The sequence below is a fragment of the Quercus suber genome, unplaced genomic scaffold (assembly GCF_002906115.3).
Source record: "Quercus suber isolate HL8 unplaced genomic scaffold, Cork oak 2.0 scaffold_1057, whole genome shotgun sequence".
Taxonomy (NCBI): Eukaryota; Viridiplantae; Streptophyta; class Magnoliopsida; order Fagales; family Fagaceae; genus Quercus; species Quercus suber.
The window spans coordinates 116,902-134,943 of NW_027070465.1; the positions used below are offsets into that span (position 1 = coordinate 116,902).

At 35.1% G+C, this 18,042-nt stretch overlaps 1 protein-coding gene across 1 annotated transcript; it reads left to right on the forward strand.

Moving 5' to 3' along the window:
• The first annotated feature begins 14,127 nt into the window (after nucleotides 1–14,127).
• On the forward strand, nucleotides 14,128–17,689 carry LOC112011696 (probable pectinesterase 53). The gene is made up of 5 exons (XM_065769116.1): nucleotides 14,128–14,498; nucleotides 14,593–14,824; nucleotides 15,861–16,064; nucleotides 17,009–17,244; nucleotides 17,448–17,689. Exons 1-5 carry the CDS (start codon nucleotides 14,137–14,139, stop codon nucleotides 17,599–17,601), a joined length of 1,188 nt encoding a protein of 395 aa, XP_065625188.1. The 5' UTR covers nucleotides 14,128–14,136; the 3' UTR covers nucleotides 17,602–17,689.
• The last annotated feature ends 353 nt before the right edge of the window (nucleotides 17,690–18,042 follow it).

Below are 18,042 nucleotides of genomic sequence, written 5' to 3' on the forward strand. Positions count from 1 at the left end.
AGAGGGGAGTTTGACCCTAAAAGTGCTTACCTCATTGCTTGTGGTGCTAATGCTAGTGATGGTTGTTTTCAGGGGGCATGGATTTGGAAATTGAATTCCTTGCCCAAAATCCAGGTGTTTCTGTGGAAATGTTATTTCAATAGCATACCTGTTAAGGCTATCCTAACGCAGAGAGGTCTCCAAATGTCACCTTGTTGTGACCTTTGCCACAACATGCCAGAAACCATCAGTCACGTCTTCAGGGAGTGCACAGCAGCTCGGGCCTTTTGGGCGGATTCTAATATGCCTGATGAAATGCAGAACACGTTTGCTTTGGAGATTGTTGACTGGATTAAGGTAAATGCTCGGTGTAAGGTGGTTGCAAAAGGAAAAAGCTACTCCTGGGATCATTTCTTCCTTTTTGGTATTTGGCAGCTGTGGCTCAACAGGAATAAAAGGTTGTTCCAACCTTCCCAAACCCCTCGTAACTTGTTTAAAAGCGTGGAGGCTCAGGTCTATGAATACTGTTATTGTGTACTAAGCCATGAAAATCCCAGACTTACCACTACAGTTGCTGTTGGTTGGGAGAAACCCACTGGAAACTGGGTAAAATTGAATACAGACGGTTCGGCTCAGGGCAACCCGGGTCTGGCAGGGTGTGGTGGCCTTATACGGGACTGTCATGGTAACTGGTTAACGGGTTTTGCTAGGGCGATTGGTATTACGTCGAGCTTAGCGGCGGAACTATGGGCTATACGCGATGGTCTAACTCGGTGCTGCGCTCTGTCATTAGAGGCGGTACTAGTAGAGGTGGATGCCTCGGTTGTTATTTCGTTACTATCCCAAGCCAACCATGCTAATGGGGAATTCTCTTCGCTTATTGACGATTGCAGGAACCTTCTGGCGAGCATCCCTCAGGTCCGGCTGGTACACTGCCTTAGAGAAGCTAATCGTTGCGCAGACGCACTCGCAAAATTTGGAACATGCATGGAGGATGATTTTGCTGTTTTTGAGTACCCTCCTTCTTTCATTGTTAAGCTTTTGCACTCAGACAAGTTGGGTTTAACCCAAGATCGTGTTTGTAATATGGTGGTGGCTACCACTTAGTTGTTTGAATATATTATCCAGTTTACCAAAAAAAAAAAATAATTAAGCAGATAGAAGTAATGAAAAATTTTCCTAGTTTAATTTCACTCTGTTGCAATTTTTGAATGTGTAGTATTCTTCTCATTTGTCATCATTACACCTTTTTACAATTTGTATCCCACTGTTACAATCCATAAGCCCAAAAGTAAGGGTGGCAAAATAAGCCCAAACTCATTTGTCCACCTAAACCCATCCACTTTAATTGAACTTAAACCCATCCAATTATTAGTTGGGTTAAATGGGCATCAACCCAATTAGACCCAATAATTATTGGGTTTTAACTAAAAATCTATTGAGCCCCATTTAACCCAAAAACAATATACCCAAATTCAACTAAGCCCTTCCCATTAAAAAAAAAAGCCAAGAAAGTGAGAGAAAATAGAAAAGAAAAGAAATGACATTTCACTGCTAATATTCATTGTTTCAAAGAAAAGAAATGACTTTCTGTCAAAATACACAAATTCTCAATAATTTTTTTCTGAATTAACTACAAAAACTGAAAACTCAAAAATTCTCAAATATTTTTGAAATGGAAAAACCTGAAGCCAAGCACCAGGGGCGCAACTGAGGTCGAGAACTGGTGAACCGGGTTTTATCAGCTTGTACTGCTTCTGCATCTGCAAAAGTTGTTCTTTCCCAAACAAACTTAGTTGTTTGAATATATTATCCAGTTTACCAAAAAAAAAAAATAATTAACCAAAGAAAAGTAATGTACAAAAGGACGAAGACGAAGTGGAGGAAGGAATTGTTGAAATAATAAAATGTATAAAATATTAGTGATGATTATAAGAGGTACGAAAATCTGGAATTACAGGATTACAAAAGTTGGTTAGAATTCAGAAACCTTTAAAAATTACATGGGCTGGCCTTGAATCTAGGTTGGTCAGAAACCATTGAAAAATTTCTATGTTCTTATGAGGCTATGAGAAGGATCTTTTCTTTGATCTAGAATAGGCCCATTTGGACTAGTGGCCGCCCAAAAGGCAAATGGCCCATTGTTTGGTTATAAAGAACAACTCCATCTAGTTAGTTATATTTTGTTTGGGTTATAATGAACACGTTTTACAAGCCATTTGAATTTTAACATGAGAGAAAGTCTATAAACTTCAAAATTTTGACAAAAAATTTTACTCTGGTTGATGCTCAGATTATTAGTGATAAGTAAAAAGGTAGTGCTAGTGGTGGGCCTAAACGAAAATCATTAAAAATTTGTTAACTCAACTATTATGAAATTTTTTGTGTATGTAGTATTGTTATTATCATAAATTCAGTTTTTGGTTTGGGTGTGCAGTGGTGGCATGGTCCATAGCCCCTAATGTAATGGGGCAGAAGAGAAGGGACACAAGTTTTGTATTACTTTGACCCCAAAAGTACATATAAAATCTGTTTAGGTATAGCTTATTTAATTGAAATTAAAAACTTTTTGTTGAAAGTACTGTAAATAAAGTTAAAATGTAGTTGAAATAGTATTGTGAGACTCATAAATAGTACTAAAAAATGCAATGGAGCCCATAAATAGAAACAAAAATAAGTCAACTAGTAAAAAAACTAGCTTTTTAAACCAGTGCAAAACACAATCACAGTCACACTTGACTTTGAGTAGTTCCTAGTTGTTGTTGATAGAGTTGCTATATTATTTAAGCCGTACCAACTTCAAATGGAATATGGAATACAGCGATGTCCTTTCCAATTTCCACCATAAAATGGGACAGGATTAGGTTGAGGCCAGTAAGAATAGATATCAAAATTGAGAGTTAGGGGTCCCCATTGAATCCTCTAGATCTAGTGAGGATGATGTTTTCTCGCAAATGTTTCTACGAATTCGATCTATGTATATCACAATATATGGCTTCCTAGATGTACCCAAAAACCTTTGTTACCATCCATTATATTTATCACCAAACATTGAATATATATCTGGATTTCACTTTCTTTTTCCAGACAAGTACAGAGGGAACTAAACTAATTGCATGATTTTTCGCACAAAGTTGACCTGATGAACACCGTAATGTGCACGAGTTGGGCAATGTGCTCAAATTGTCAATTTGCTTTGACGAAACCATCTTGCATTTTTATTGAATGCAAAGTCATATGCTTTCTTTCCCCTAAACAGTTGAAATATAGATTTTTTTTTTTTTCCCCTTTACAGGGATAAATATAAAGCACTCCAATCAAACTAGGAACATTATTTTCCTAAAAGAAAGACAAGATATCAACTAGGAGGCCGCCTTAAATAAAGGAATGGACAAAAAAGAGAAGAATGAAAAAACTTTAGGTTAAGTTTAAGGTTTTGTTAAACTTAAACTTAACCTTAAACAATGAATAAGTTTAAAATTAAGTTTAGCTTTATCTATAATATAACATATTAAGTTAGTTTAAGATTTTGTTTGAAATATGGGAAGAGTGAATTGATTTTTTCCACTCAAGGCTTTCAGCAATGAATTTTCAATCTCTCATTATTCCCTAATATGTCATATTGTTTGTGAAAGGGAAAAGAATTGAATGGAAAAAGAAAGTAGTCAAAAGGAGAGAGGGAAAAAATAAAAATGGAAAGCGGAAGCAGGATGGAGAGAGTGAGAGGGAGGTGGAGTCCGAACAATCAACATCTAGATTCAATCCATGTTCACTTTAGAGGAGAAGAAAAGTGAAATTTGAATACTAAACGTCTAAATTCACTTTAGAAAGGAAAAAAAAAAAGTGGAATCCAAGACTTAAGGAACCAAATTTCATGCAATTTGGTTCTTCAACTTCAACTCAACTTAATTCAATATTAATTTCATTGATATTGGGCCCGTGTGGCTTGAATTTCCAAGCCCAAATTTGGTCACCTTAGTTGACCGAATCCTAATTGTAAAAGGAATGCTCCTGCCGACCTGGTTAATAACACACACACACACACACACACACACACACATATATGTTGTTATGTGCGGTACTAAATAGAGAATTAGACAATTCCTAAAAACCTAGCAAGTGCAGCCATGTGAGAGAGTAATTCCTAAAAACCTAGTAGCAGCTGCATAAGAAGAAGAATAGTGTTTTCTTGTCTTGTGGGTTAGAGAGAGTTAGGGTGTATTGGGATTTGGGTTTCTTGAGAGTATTCTTGTGCACTATTGTATCTCTCTATTTTTATAGTGAAATTTCTCCATCGACGCCGTGGAGGTAGGCAGTTTGTCGAACCACGTAAATTCTTGTGTTCTTTGTGTGTGCTTGTTATTTAATTTCCGCTTATTTACTATTATTGGTTTGAGTCATGAGATGCTATTTGCACAACAAGTGGTATCAGAGCCAGGTTAGGATTCAATCCTTTGTACACAGTACAGATGTCAAGCACAAAGTATGATGTAGAGAAATTTTGTGGTAAGGGAAATTTTTCACTTTGGCAAAGGCGGATGGAGAATCTCCTAATTCAACAAAGAGTTCATAAGGCATTGCTTGGAAAGGAGAAGAAACTGGAAACGATGAAGGATGTAGAATGGGTAGAGATGGATGAAAAAGCAGCTAGCACTATTCGTCTCAACCTTGGTGATAAGTTTATTCACAACATCCTAGAAGCAAAGACCGTAAAGGAGGTTTGGGAAAAACTAGAAAGTCTTTATATGAGAAAGAATCTGCCAAACAAGTTGTACGTGAAGAAACAACTATATAATTTGCATATGAAGAAGGGTTTTGATTTGTTGGAGCATCTCAACACATTGAATATGTTGAACACCCAACTATCAAGTTTTAGGGTGAATTATGAGGACGAAGATAAAGTGTTACTCTTATTAGTGTCACTTCCTACTTCTTTTGATCATTTAGTAACTACGTTGATGTACGGGAAAGAGACTATAGTACTCGAGGAGATGACTAGTGCTCTCTTGTCACACATAAAGATGAAGTAAGATGGCAATGGTTCTCAGGCTGATGGACTTATTGTAAAGTCTGAGTCAAGCAATAGGAGTAGAAGTAGATTAAGAGGATAGAACTCCAACAAGAATAGATCACAGTCTAAGTCACATGTAAAGAAAGATGTAGAGTGCTTTTATTGTCACAAGAAAGGGTATTACAAGAATCAGTGTAGAGAGTTGAAAGAGCATTTAGAGGAGAAGAAGAATGGAAAGAAGCCTCTAGAATCAGCTAGTGTTGCTGAAGAAACATTAGATGACAGCAAAGTTAGTGCAAATTTACTTTCAGTCTTATCAAGTAACAATGTTCTATTGGAATCTTGGATTTTAGATTCAACATGCTCATATCATATGAATCCAAAGAAAGATTGGTTTGACGCATATAAGCCTTACAATGGTGGAATGGTCTAAATGAGTAATAATGCTACATGCCCGGTTCTTGGAATTGGTTCCGTGAAGATCAAGTTGTTTAATTTAATTGCTTTAGGAGTATTGGATGATTTGGGCTATTCATACTCATCAAAGGGTGGAATTATGAAGATTACCAAAGGTGCTTTGATGGTGATGAACGGACAGAAAGTAAGCACGCTTTACAGATTGATTGGGAACACAGTTGTAGGAAGAGTTGTAGTCACCACTCCAGTTCTACACAAAATTATGGCATATGCGACTTGGCCATATTGGTGAACGTGGTATGTTAGAGTTGCACAAAAGAAATTTATTGAAAGGGGTGAAGACATGTAAGCTAGACTTCTGCAAGTATTGTGTGTATGAGAAGTAGCATAGAGTTAGTTTTAAGATAGGCTCTCATACAAGTAAGGATGTTATTGACTACATTCATTCAGATGTTTGGAGTCCAGTATCAGTTTCTTCTCATATTGGTGCTCAATACTTCGTCAGTTTCATTGATGACTACTCTAGAAAGGTATGAATTTATTTTATGAACATAAGTCTAACGTGTTTGGCATATTTAAAAAGTAGAAAGCACAGGTTGAGAATCAGACTGACAGGAAAATAAAATACCTTAGAACAGATAATGGACTAGAGTATAGAGATAAAGAATTCATAAGATTTTGTGAATTAGAAGGCATTACTTGTTACTTCACAGTTAAAGGAGCTCCACAACAAAATGGGGTTGCAGAGAGAATGAACAAAACCTTAGCAAAAAGAGCCAAATGCATGAGATTGAATGCATGGTTGCCTAAGTGTTCTGGGCAGAGACAATTAACACAGCAAGCTTCATTATTAATAGAACTCCATCATATGTCATTGATTTCAAGATTCCAGAAGAGGTTTGGTCAGGTAGACTAGTTGATTATTCGAGTCTATAAATCTTTGTTTGTCCAACTTATGTGCATGTGCAGAGTGGAAAGCATTCTATATTGGATTCAAAGTCAAGAAAATGTGTATTTCTTGGTTTTGAAAAAAGTGTTAAAGCCTACGGGCTTTGGGATCCAATCTCAAAGAAAATGGTGATCAGTAGAGATATCATATTCGATAAAGCCTTTATGTTGAAATAGAATGAAGCAGAAACATGTGATGATAGTCCACGTGAGAAATTAATTGTTAAGGTGGAGTTTGACGAGAATAGTTCACCCAATGATAAGGGTGATGCTGAGATTGATCCACAGTAGCAATAAGAAGAGTCTTATTCAATTGCTAAAGGTAGAGAGAAGCGGATTCACAAAACACCACAGAGATATGGCTTTGAAGACATGGTTAGCTTTGCTCTCATAACTAGCTGTGGAGATCCATTGTCTTACAGAAATGTAGAAGAGATGGGATCACTACAAAAGAATAAGACTTAGGAATCCTCTAGTATGTTGACAAAGCCAGTTCCAATAGACAAGTTCAACGGCTACTTGGACTTGGTTGATGTTTGCAACTTGTAAGCCCTTAAAGGCTAAGGTGGAGGCGATTGAGGAGTTTGCTTGTGTAGCTTGATCAATTCAAGCCAAGGTGGAGATTTGTTGATATTGGGCCCATGTGGCTTGAATTGCCAAGCCCAAATTTGGTCACCTTAGTTGACCGAATCCTAATTATAAAAGGAATGCTCCTGCCGACTTGGTTAATAACACACATATCTATATGTTATTATGTGTGGCACTAAATAGAGAATTAGAACATTCCTAAAAACCTAGCAAGTGCAGTCGTGTGAGAGAATAATTCCAAAAAACCTAGCAGTAGCCGCATAAGAAAAAGAATAGTGTTTTCTTGTCTTATGGGTGAGAGAGAGTTAGAGTGTATTGGGATTTGGGTTTCTTGAAAGTGTTCTTATGCACTATTATATCTCCCTATTTTTATAGTGAAATTTCTCTATCGTTGCTGTGGAGGTAGGCAATTTGCCGAATCACGTAAATTCTTGTGTTCTTTGTATGTGCTTATTATTTAATTTATGCTTATTTACTGTTGTTGATTTGAATCCTGGAGTGTTATCTGCACAACAAATTTCTTTCAAACTTTAAAACTTAATTTACTTTGCAGTTATCAATTATTTATAAACTAACTTGTAACTTTATGTATATGCATGGATATACTTAAAATACAAATATTAAGATGTATATTATAATTCTTACATATATAATGTATATTTATAATTTTTATATATAATTTTTTTTTTAACTCTGTAAAAAGTCTTGTAAAAATATTATTATGTAGAAAATGTAAATTTTCCATTTTTTTTTAATGTTCATCAATTGTAAACTATTTGGTTTTTGAACACAATAAGTCACTTGAATGAATATTTATGATGTGGTTCCACATTTAACTCCAAAATTAAAAAACAAAATTCTCTCTAAAAATAAATAATTTATGACACAAAGCACAAAATTGGACTTCAATTGTAGAATCTAATTGAATTTTCCCTAAGTTTTACCTATATATATATATATATAGCCTTAGTGATGTCTAAAAAGCCAGGAATTTGAGAACTATATATAAGAGATTGGAAGGGGGAAATAACTCAACTTTGACTCCCTAGTAAATTTATATTTCAATGTTGGAGTGATGAACTTGCAAACTCCCTTTAATAAAAAACTAGAGATGGTATGACCTTAATTATATATGGGCAATGGAATTGATGGACCAATATAACAAAAATTCATACTCAAAATATTTTCTACCAAAAAAACACTCTTAAAAGAAGGCTAAATTCTAAAAATCTTTAAGCTACATTAAACCCTGTGATTTTGACATGCTTCCAATTCTTTTTTTATTTTTATATTATTATTATTTTTTTTTTTTAAGTTTCACTTGTCCTGGATTTGTTAAATTTCTGTCATATTCCAAAAGAGTTTAATTATACTTATGTTACTCTTATTCCCAAAGTGAAAAATCCTGAAAAAATCGCTGAATTTAGACCAATAAGTCTCTGCAATGTGATTTACAAATTGATTTCAAAGGTCCTAGCTAATCGCTTAAAACCTTTGCTGCCATCTATTGTTTCTGAGAATCAAAGTGCCTTTCAAGTTGGGCGGGTGATCACAGATAATATTCTTATGGCATTTGAAACACTGCATTACATGAAAACTCAGCAAAGTGGTTCTACAGGTTTTATGGCTCTTAAACTTGATATGAGCAAGGCTTACGATCGAGTTGAATAGTCTTTTTTGGAATGCTTGTTGAGGAAGATGGGTTTTCACACCAGATGGGTTGATCTTATGATGGAGTGTATTACTACAGTATCTTACTCCATTCTAATTAATGGGGAACCTTCACAGACCATCCACCCTAGCAGAGGATTGAGACAAGGAGACCCTCTATCCCCCTATCTCTTCCTTCTCTGCACTGAGGGTTTACATGGTTTAATTTCTAAAGCTGCTACTGCTGGTGATATTAGAGGTATCTCTATCTGCAGAAATGGTCCTAGATTAACCCATTTATTTTTTGCAGATGACAGCCTGCTTTTCTGCAGAGCTTCGGTTCAGGAATGTACTTATATCCAAAACCTTCTTGCTATTTATGAAGAAGCATCTGGACAGAAGCTGAACCGGGAGAAAACTACATTGTTTTTCAGTAAAAACACGGATAGTGAGATCCAAGACTCCATTAAAGACTTATTAGGTGTACCTGAGATTAAGCAATATGAAAAGTATTTAGGCTTACCATCCTTTGTAGGTAAGCATAAGAGAGCTAGTTTGGCGTACATCAAGGACCGGATATGGTCTAAGCTCCAAGGGTGGGAAGAGAAGCTCCTCTCCCAAGTTGGCAGGGAAGTTCTTTTAAAAGCAGTAGTTTAAGCAATCCCGGCTTACTCTATGAGCTGCTTTAAACTACCCATTACTCTTTGCAATGAGATAGAGATTATGATTAGAAAATTTTGGTGGGGTCAACGTGGTACTAGGAGGCGCATTCATTGGGTGAAATGGCGTACTTTATGTAGACCAAAAGCTTGTGGAGGCATGGGCTTTAGGGAGCTCCAAAAATTTAACGACGCTATGTTGGCCAAGCAGATTTGGCGTCTCTTACACAATCATGACCCACTATTTTTCCGATTTTTTAAATCAAAATTTTTCCCCCATGGATCAATTTTTGATGCTAAGGAAAATAAAGGGTCTTTTGCTTGGAGGAGCATTTTGAAGGGGAGAGATCTCATTAAGAGTGGAATGAAGTGGAGGCTTGGGAATGGGTCGCATATGAGAATTTTTCATGATGCCTGGCTGCCTGGGTCTAGGCAAGGCAAAGTCATCTCTCCGGCCTCAGAAAGCCATGCAAATGCTTTGGTTTCTAGCCTTATTAACCAAGTTGATAGGTGCTGGAAGGAGGCAAAGATTGATAATTTATTTCTACCTGAAGAGGCAGCAATTATTAAGGCCATTCCGCTTAGCGTTTTTGATCGGGATGACCTTTTTTGGTCGTACACTCATGATGGAAGTTATTCGGTTAAATCGGGTTATCGGCTTTTGATGGAACAAGAAGACACGGTGCTCTCTGGTACATCAAATGGTGGAGCAAATTCGAATGTTTGGAAGGCTATTTGGAGTATGAGAATCCCAAATAGAGTGCGGACTCTTGTATGGCAAGCTAGGACCAATTCGCTGCCTACAAAGGTTAATCTAGTTCGCAGGAAAATATTGACGGAAGATGTTTGTACGGAATGTCAGACTCAGCCAGAGGACGTGCTACATGCTCTCTGGACTTGCCCGAAGTTAACGAATATGTGGAAGATGTAGTTTAGCAGGCTCATGGCTGACACGGGGTCTTGCTCTAGCTTCCTTGAGATACTTGAACAAGCTTCGAAAGACAACTCTTCTTTTGAGCAGTTTGCGATGACGATATCTAAAGTATGGCAAAGACGAAACAGAGTCCGTATGGGAGAGGCTGTATTACCTTTGCATGCGCTACCTCATAAGGCGTATGATGCTCTTCAAGAATTCTAGAATTTACATCCTACCCATTCGGATACCAAGGACAGCCCGTGCTGTGAAATGGAAGCCGCCTAACGCACCGTGTGTGAAGGTGAATTTCGACGGTGCGCTCTTCTCTCAAGCTGAACTTGCTGGCATCGGTGTGATCATCCGGAATGACCAGGGACTTGCTATGGCTGCTCTATCACAACAGATTCCATCACTTGCTTCGATGGAGATGGTGGAAGTGATTGCGGCACGTCGGGCTCTGATGTTTGCTAAGGAACTCGGGTTTGACAAGGTGGAGGTGGAAGGTGACTCTGAAACAGTAGTTAATGCTATTCTTGGTGACTAGATGGACAACTCTTTTATGGGTCATGTACTGCAGGATGTTAAATGTTTGTTTTCTAGTTTTTCTTGTATTTCTGTTAAGCACATTCTTAGAGAAGGAAACTGTCTTGCCCATGAGCTTGCTAGAAGGGCAGTCAGACATCCTTTTCTTGTCTGGATGGAGTCGGTGCCTCCAGATATTCTTGATACTTATCAGCTTGACATTTTAAGGATGCATTAATAAACTCTTTTCCCCGGTGGGGTTCTTTCTCAAAAAAAAAATATATATATATATATATATATATACAAACTCACACACACATTTGTTTTAACCTTTTGTATACATACATACATACATACATACATACATATATACACACACACACACACAAAAAGGAGGCGTAAAGTTTAGACAAGGTTTACATAAGGTTGGTTTCTCAAAAAAAAAAAGGTTTACATAAGATTACTTCTTTTAAAGATTCATATCTTATATCTTATGTTAGCTGTGTTACTGTCGAAATGGTGTATAACAAAACCAGACGAGTTGTGGAGAGCATAACTGAAGGTCATTATGGTAATTACGCATTTAGAGAATGCAACTTTAATAATTCCACCTCCAAATGTATACTATAAATAATGCATCCATTTGTGTTTTATATTCTTAGCACTATCATTCTTTCTCATGGCTTTCTTATCCCACCATCTCCAACTCACTCTCTTGTTTCTCTTTCTATTCAATGTCACTTTGGCCTACTCTTCTTGGCGTTTTGAGAAAAATGTGGACTACAACCATTGGATATCATGGAATATCAAAAATTACCAGCAGAAAACCACTTTGAAAGCAGAATCCATTGTTCAGGCACCAGGGGCTGCAGGCAGGAAAGCTCTAGATTTGAAGCTAAGGAAGGCTGAGATGAACAAAGTGACAATAAGTGTAAGTCAAAATGGGACTGGTGATTTCAAGACTATTAGAGAAGCTCTTAATAGTATCCCATTATATAACACCAGGAGACTAATATTGGTGATCAAACAAGGTGTTTATAGGTATGTTATTTAGTAATCACTGAAGCTTAATTCATTCTTCATTTACACAATATATTCTAGCCTTTTTTATTTTCCCATGTACCTTGCTAGCAAGATTTGGTATGACCATATTAAAAATGCTAACATGGGATTGTAGGGAAAAGATTACCATCCCCAGAACTTTGCCCTTTGTTACATTTTTAGGGGATGCTATTGACCCACCAACTATTACTGGGAATGACACAGCATCGTTGGCTGGAAGAGATGGGAGCCCAATAGGGACATTTGAGAGTGCAACAGTTTCTGTGGATGCTAATTACTTTGTGGCCATCAACATGAAATTTGAGGTACACCAATAAGTAATAAAACTAGCCTCATCACATGCATTTCGCACATGTAATAAGACATTTTTTTTTTTTTTTTTTTTTGNATGAATATTTATGATGTGGTTCCACATTTAACTCCAAAATTAAAAAACAAAATTCTCTCTAAAAATAAATAATTTATGACACAAAGCACAAAATTGGACTTCAATTGTAGAATCTAATTGAATTTTCCCTAAGTTTTACCTATATATATATATATATAGCCTTAGTGATGTCTAAAAAGCCAGGAATTTGAGAACTATATATAAGAGATTGGAAGGGGGAAATAACTCAACTTTGACTCCCTAGTAAATTTATATTTCAATGTTGGAGTGATGAACTTGCAAACTCCCTTTAATAAAAAACTAGAGATGGTATGACCTTAATTATATATGGGCAATGGAATTGATGGACCAATATAACAAAAATTCATACTCAAAATATTTTCTACCAAAAAAACACTCTTAAAAGAAGGCTAAATTCTAAAAATCTTTAAGCTACATTAAACCCTGTGATTTTGACATGCTTCCAATTCTTTTTTTATTTTTATATTATTATTATTATTTTTTTTTTAAGTTTCACTCTCTCTTTCTCCTTTTTTTTTTTTTTTTCAAAACAATATTGTTTTTGGTGTGAAACTCTGGGAATAATGAATAGAGATGGAAGGACTGAAATAATAGCAACCTTCATGTTGTAGTTTATTCCTAGAACCTTCCATGCCATCAAAACCAAAGGAACATAAGGATATGCAAGTAATTTGCACTAACAAAATTGATGTATGGTTCTAAAATGCTCCGTTTTGGTTAAACGGAACCTTCTACACATACAGATGTAAATTGATTTTGTCATGAATAAAACACCTGCCTTTTCATCAAAAGATGATGTATCAAAAACTAATGTAATGTTTAGCGTAATGGAAATTAAAATGCCTATGAGCATACTAATTATATTATATGAGTTCATCATATTGAATATGATATAAAAGAATTAGGCTTAAATTAATAGTTCAAACACCAAACAAAATTTTTTGCATTAAATTTGGATTTCTACCAGTATCACCTATCCCTCTCTAGCTACCTTTCTTTTATTTCGTTCTTAATTGAAAACTCAAGTGAAATCAAGAAAATCTAGGCTATAAGCTTTTCTTATTAAAAATAATAATAAAAGGACAAATATATATATATATATATATCCAAAAGCCCACATATTTGTTAGAATTCTTCACCAATAAAAATGTAATTCCTCACGTAACATTTTTTTAAAAAGCAACAAACTTAGTCTTTAATATAGTTATTTAAAGAAATTATCTTACTTAAATTTTGATTCTCTTGGTAACCTTAGATTATTTATTGGTTAGGAATGCACATCCAATAGGTATTTCCAATGTAATAATGTCAAGTAAGGTTGTTAACTATGAATTAATGGATATATATATATATAGACTCTTTATTAAATTTATTTATGAGGGCATTTAGTCCTTATGTATGTATTCTTACAAACACATAATTTTACTCCACTTTCACTTTCTGTGGATAGGTTTTCAATTGAACCTCTCTCTCTAGCTTCAGAGTCCCTGGAATAATCAAAAAGCTTTGCCCATAAGACTAGTTGTTTCTCTGTTAATAAACTCTTTTCCCCGGTGGGGTTCTTTCTCAAAAAAAAAAAAATATATATATATATATATATACAAACTCACACACACATTTGTTTTAACCTTTTGTATACATACATACATACATACATACATACATATATACACACACACACACAAAAAGGAGGCGTAAAGTTTAGACAAGGTTTACATAAGGTTGGTTTCTCAAAAAAAAAAAGGTTTACATAAGATTACTTCTTTTAAAGATTCATATCTTATATCTTATGTTAGCTGTGTTACTGTCGAAATGGTGTATAACAAAACCAGACGAGTTGTGGAGAGCATAACTGAAGGTCATTATGGTAATTACGCATTTAGAGAATGCAACTTTAATAATTCCACCTCCAAATGTATACTATAAATAATGCATCCATTTGTGTTTTATATTCTTAGCACTATCATTCTTTCTCATGGCTTTCTTATCCCACCATCTCCAACTCACTCTCTTGTTTCTCTTTCTATTCAATGTCACTTTGGCCTACTCTTCTTGGCGTTTTGAGAAAAATGTGGACTACAACCATTGGATATCATGGAATATCAAAAATTACCAGCAGAAAACCACTTTGAAAGCAGAATCCATTGTTCAGGCACCAGGGGCTGCAGGCAGGAAAGCTCTAGATTTGAAGCTAAGGAAGGCTGAGATGAACAAAGTGACAATAAGTGTAAGTCAAAATGGGACTGGTGATTTCAAGACTATTAGAGAAGCTCTTAATAGTATCCCATTATATAACACCAGGAGACTAATATTGGTGATCAAACAAGGTGTTTATAGGTATGTTATTTAGTAATCACTGAAGCTTAATTCATTCTTCATTTACACAATATATTCTAGCCTTTTTTATTTTCCCATGTACCTTGCTAGCAAGATTTGGTATGACCATATTAAAAATGCTAACATGGGATTGTAGGGAAAAGATTACCATCCCCAGAACTTTGCCCTTTGTTACATTTTTAGGGGATGCTATTGACCCACCAACTATTACTGGGAATGACACAGCATCGTTGGCTGGAAGAGATGGGAGCCCAATAGGGACATTTGAGAGTGCAACAGTTTCTGTGGATGCTAATTACTTTGTGGCCATCAACATGAAATTTGAGGTACACCAATAAGTAATAAAACTAGCCTCATCACATGCATTTCGCACATGTAATAAGACATTTTTTTTTTTTTTTTTTTTGGTTTAGTGTCATAATTTTTCTTTCATATCAATTAAAAATTTACACATTTGTCCATTAATATCACGCATTTATGAACTACTGATACAGTTAAAAGTATTATGAGATTAACTCCAAAAAATAAATAAATTTACATAAGAACATATAATTTTGATGTCATTTTAGTGTTCATTATTTTGGAGTTAACTTCGTGATACTTCTGAATATATCAGTATCTTGAAATTGATAAAAAAAACATTTTGTTAGGTTCATTCTCTAGGCGAGTCACCAATAGTTCAAAACCATTATTCTTTCTTGAAAACACCACTATTACTCACTTTTGAATTCTTTGCCACTAGGCAACTCAGAGACATATGTATGTTTTCAACACCAAAATTCCAAATAAGGAATGTGCAATGTGGTTCGAATTTTGAAGCTACATTTCTTTAACCCCAGTGCTTTTTTAATTGCGATTTTAAATTATTTGCAAGAATGAATTATAGAAGTTTATAGCTCATATTAATTATAGGTATATTGTCAACTGCTACTGTATCTTATAATTGTTTAAGAGTACCTCACACGTATAACAAGGTAGACAAAGATTCTATTCTGCGTGAAACATTCCAAAACTCCAAACAAAAATGCTACCCATGTTCAGAAATCAGAACATTCAAAATTGGAAGCATTAGGCAACAATTTAAATTTAAGATTCCATGTAAAAAGTGAAATGTGTAATAAATTACCAGTTCTTCCAAAAGTTTAAACAGTTGAAAAATTATGAGTTTAATCATTTAACCATACTTATAAGAATATAAAGTAAAATATCTTCCCAACTATATACTCACCCTTCTCAAAGGCAAATCATCATTTTCTATCTTTTTTATTATGTTTTCATTCAGGGAAAACCAATCACTATGAAATAAAAATTAGTATATCATACAAAATTTTAATTTGTTCACTAAAATTTCTGTAAATGTAGAACACAGCTCCACATGAGATTGGATCCATTGGAGAGCAAGGTGTGGCTATTCGCATTTCTGGAACAGAGGCAGCATTCTACAACTGTAGTTTTTATGGGTCTCAAGACACACTTTATGATCACAAGGGCCTTCACTACTTCAATAATTGCTTTATCCAGGGCTCAGTGGACTTCATTTTCGGCTATGGCAGATCCCTTTATGAGGTCAGTCAATCACTAACATACGGACCCCATATGGATTGGGCCTATGGCTGGTGTTGTTAGCCAGCCCAAGTCTAGTGGGTTAGAATAGATTACATAGGTAGTTATCCCCTGTAATCAGATCAGTGCAGCATCTCCAATAGAACCAAAATTATAAAATAGAGAATGAAAGTCTTGAAAATCATGTCCAACAATATCTGCAAAATAGTCAATTATTTTTGGCTCGTCTACAGTCACTCTCTTTGTGTGAATACTGTAGATGAGCAAAACAATCTGTTGGCTTAAAATTTTTTTAAGATGAACTAAAAGGTATATAGGCAAAATAATATTTAAATGTGATAGAAAAAGAATAGAGAGTTTGTTGAAAGGTGTATTTTAAAAAATAGATAAGAAAAAGGCAAAGGGAACCTTTTATTCTCCAAATAGCACCAAAATATGACTAATTAAATTGCTGGAGATGCTTGATCGAGTCAAAGGGTTTGAACTTTGAAGCTCAAACTCAAATGGGTGTCAACTATATAGAAAAGTTTTTGGTACTACAGTGAAGGAAAAATTAGTACCTCTCATTTTGTAGTGTGGAAAGGGAAAAAGTTTAGGTACAATTCCTTCAATGTTGCATATTATGTTCCTTAAATTAAATTCAATCACACATTATATTAGCCAATGAACTACATACATAGTTCAATTAATTGGAGAAAAATAATATACTTTATGTTGCATTAGTTAATACAGCCATATGATTAAAATTAGTTGAGAAATATAAAGTACGTCACATAAAGAACCGTACCGTAAATCTAATGAGTCTCTCGTGGACAAATAACAATAACAACAACAATAATAAAATCATACTCTAGAAGGCCATGCCAACAGCCAAGTTTAAAATTTAGCATTTGGAAGAGGTTGGGTCAAGACTATTAGGATTACTAAGCAATTTCCTATTTGGGCAGAACTGCAATTTAAATTCCATAGCCAAGAAGGTGGCCTCCCTCACTGCCCAAAAGCGCACCAATTCCTCATTGGAAAGTGGGTTTTCCTTCACAGATAGTGTGGTAACAGGGAGTGGCCGGGTTTACCTTGGTAGAGCATGGGGTGATTATTCCAGGGTTGTTTTCTCATACACATTCCTGGACAAGACTGTTCTTCCCCAAGGGTGGAGTGATTGGGGTGATCAAAAACGCGATTTGTAAGTTCAATTCAGTACTTTCAATATGCATTTTAGTGCTTCTTTGTCCCAATGATTAATGCATTAAGCTATGACACAAAGTTCTTGGTGGCTAATTAAGTATATATAACACTGCAAAAAAATAAAAATAAATAATGACTTAGTAAATTAATCAAGTCCTTGCTATAGTGTAACTAGGTGTGTTTTTTTTTGGGTTGTTGCAGTAGTGTATATTATGGAGAATACAAGTGCAGTGGACCAGGAGCCAACTTGACAGGAAGAGTGCCTTGGGCGCGCATGCTAACTGATGAAGAGGCTAAGCCTTTTATTGGGACTTACTATGTCGAAGGGGATTCATGGCTTATAAGGCCTTACTAGTATTTCATTTCTTTTTTGCTTCAACCATCACCATGTATACATTAGTTGCTTGGCAAAAACAAATATATATATATATATATATTTATATATATATATGCCTGGTCAACCAATAAGGTACTCGAAGTTGAAATTCTTGACAATTAATGTATGTAGTGCACATTTGCCAAAAATAAATACGTAGGATATGAATTTTTACAATTATTCTTGATATAATTATTGTTTTTTAAATGTGAATTATTTGTGATAGAATCACGGAAAGCTATGAGGAATTATCTCCAAATATAATTGTAGTTGTTGAAATTAAAGAGAAATAGGATAAAAAATTTAGATGCAGAAGCAAGAGGAGATAAAAATCATAGAAATATTGATAATTTGGCCCAACAGCTTACGTCCATGGAGAGAGCCATTAACTATTACAATTTTACTATATGCTAGCTCAAG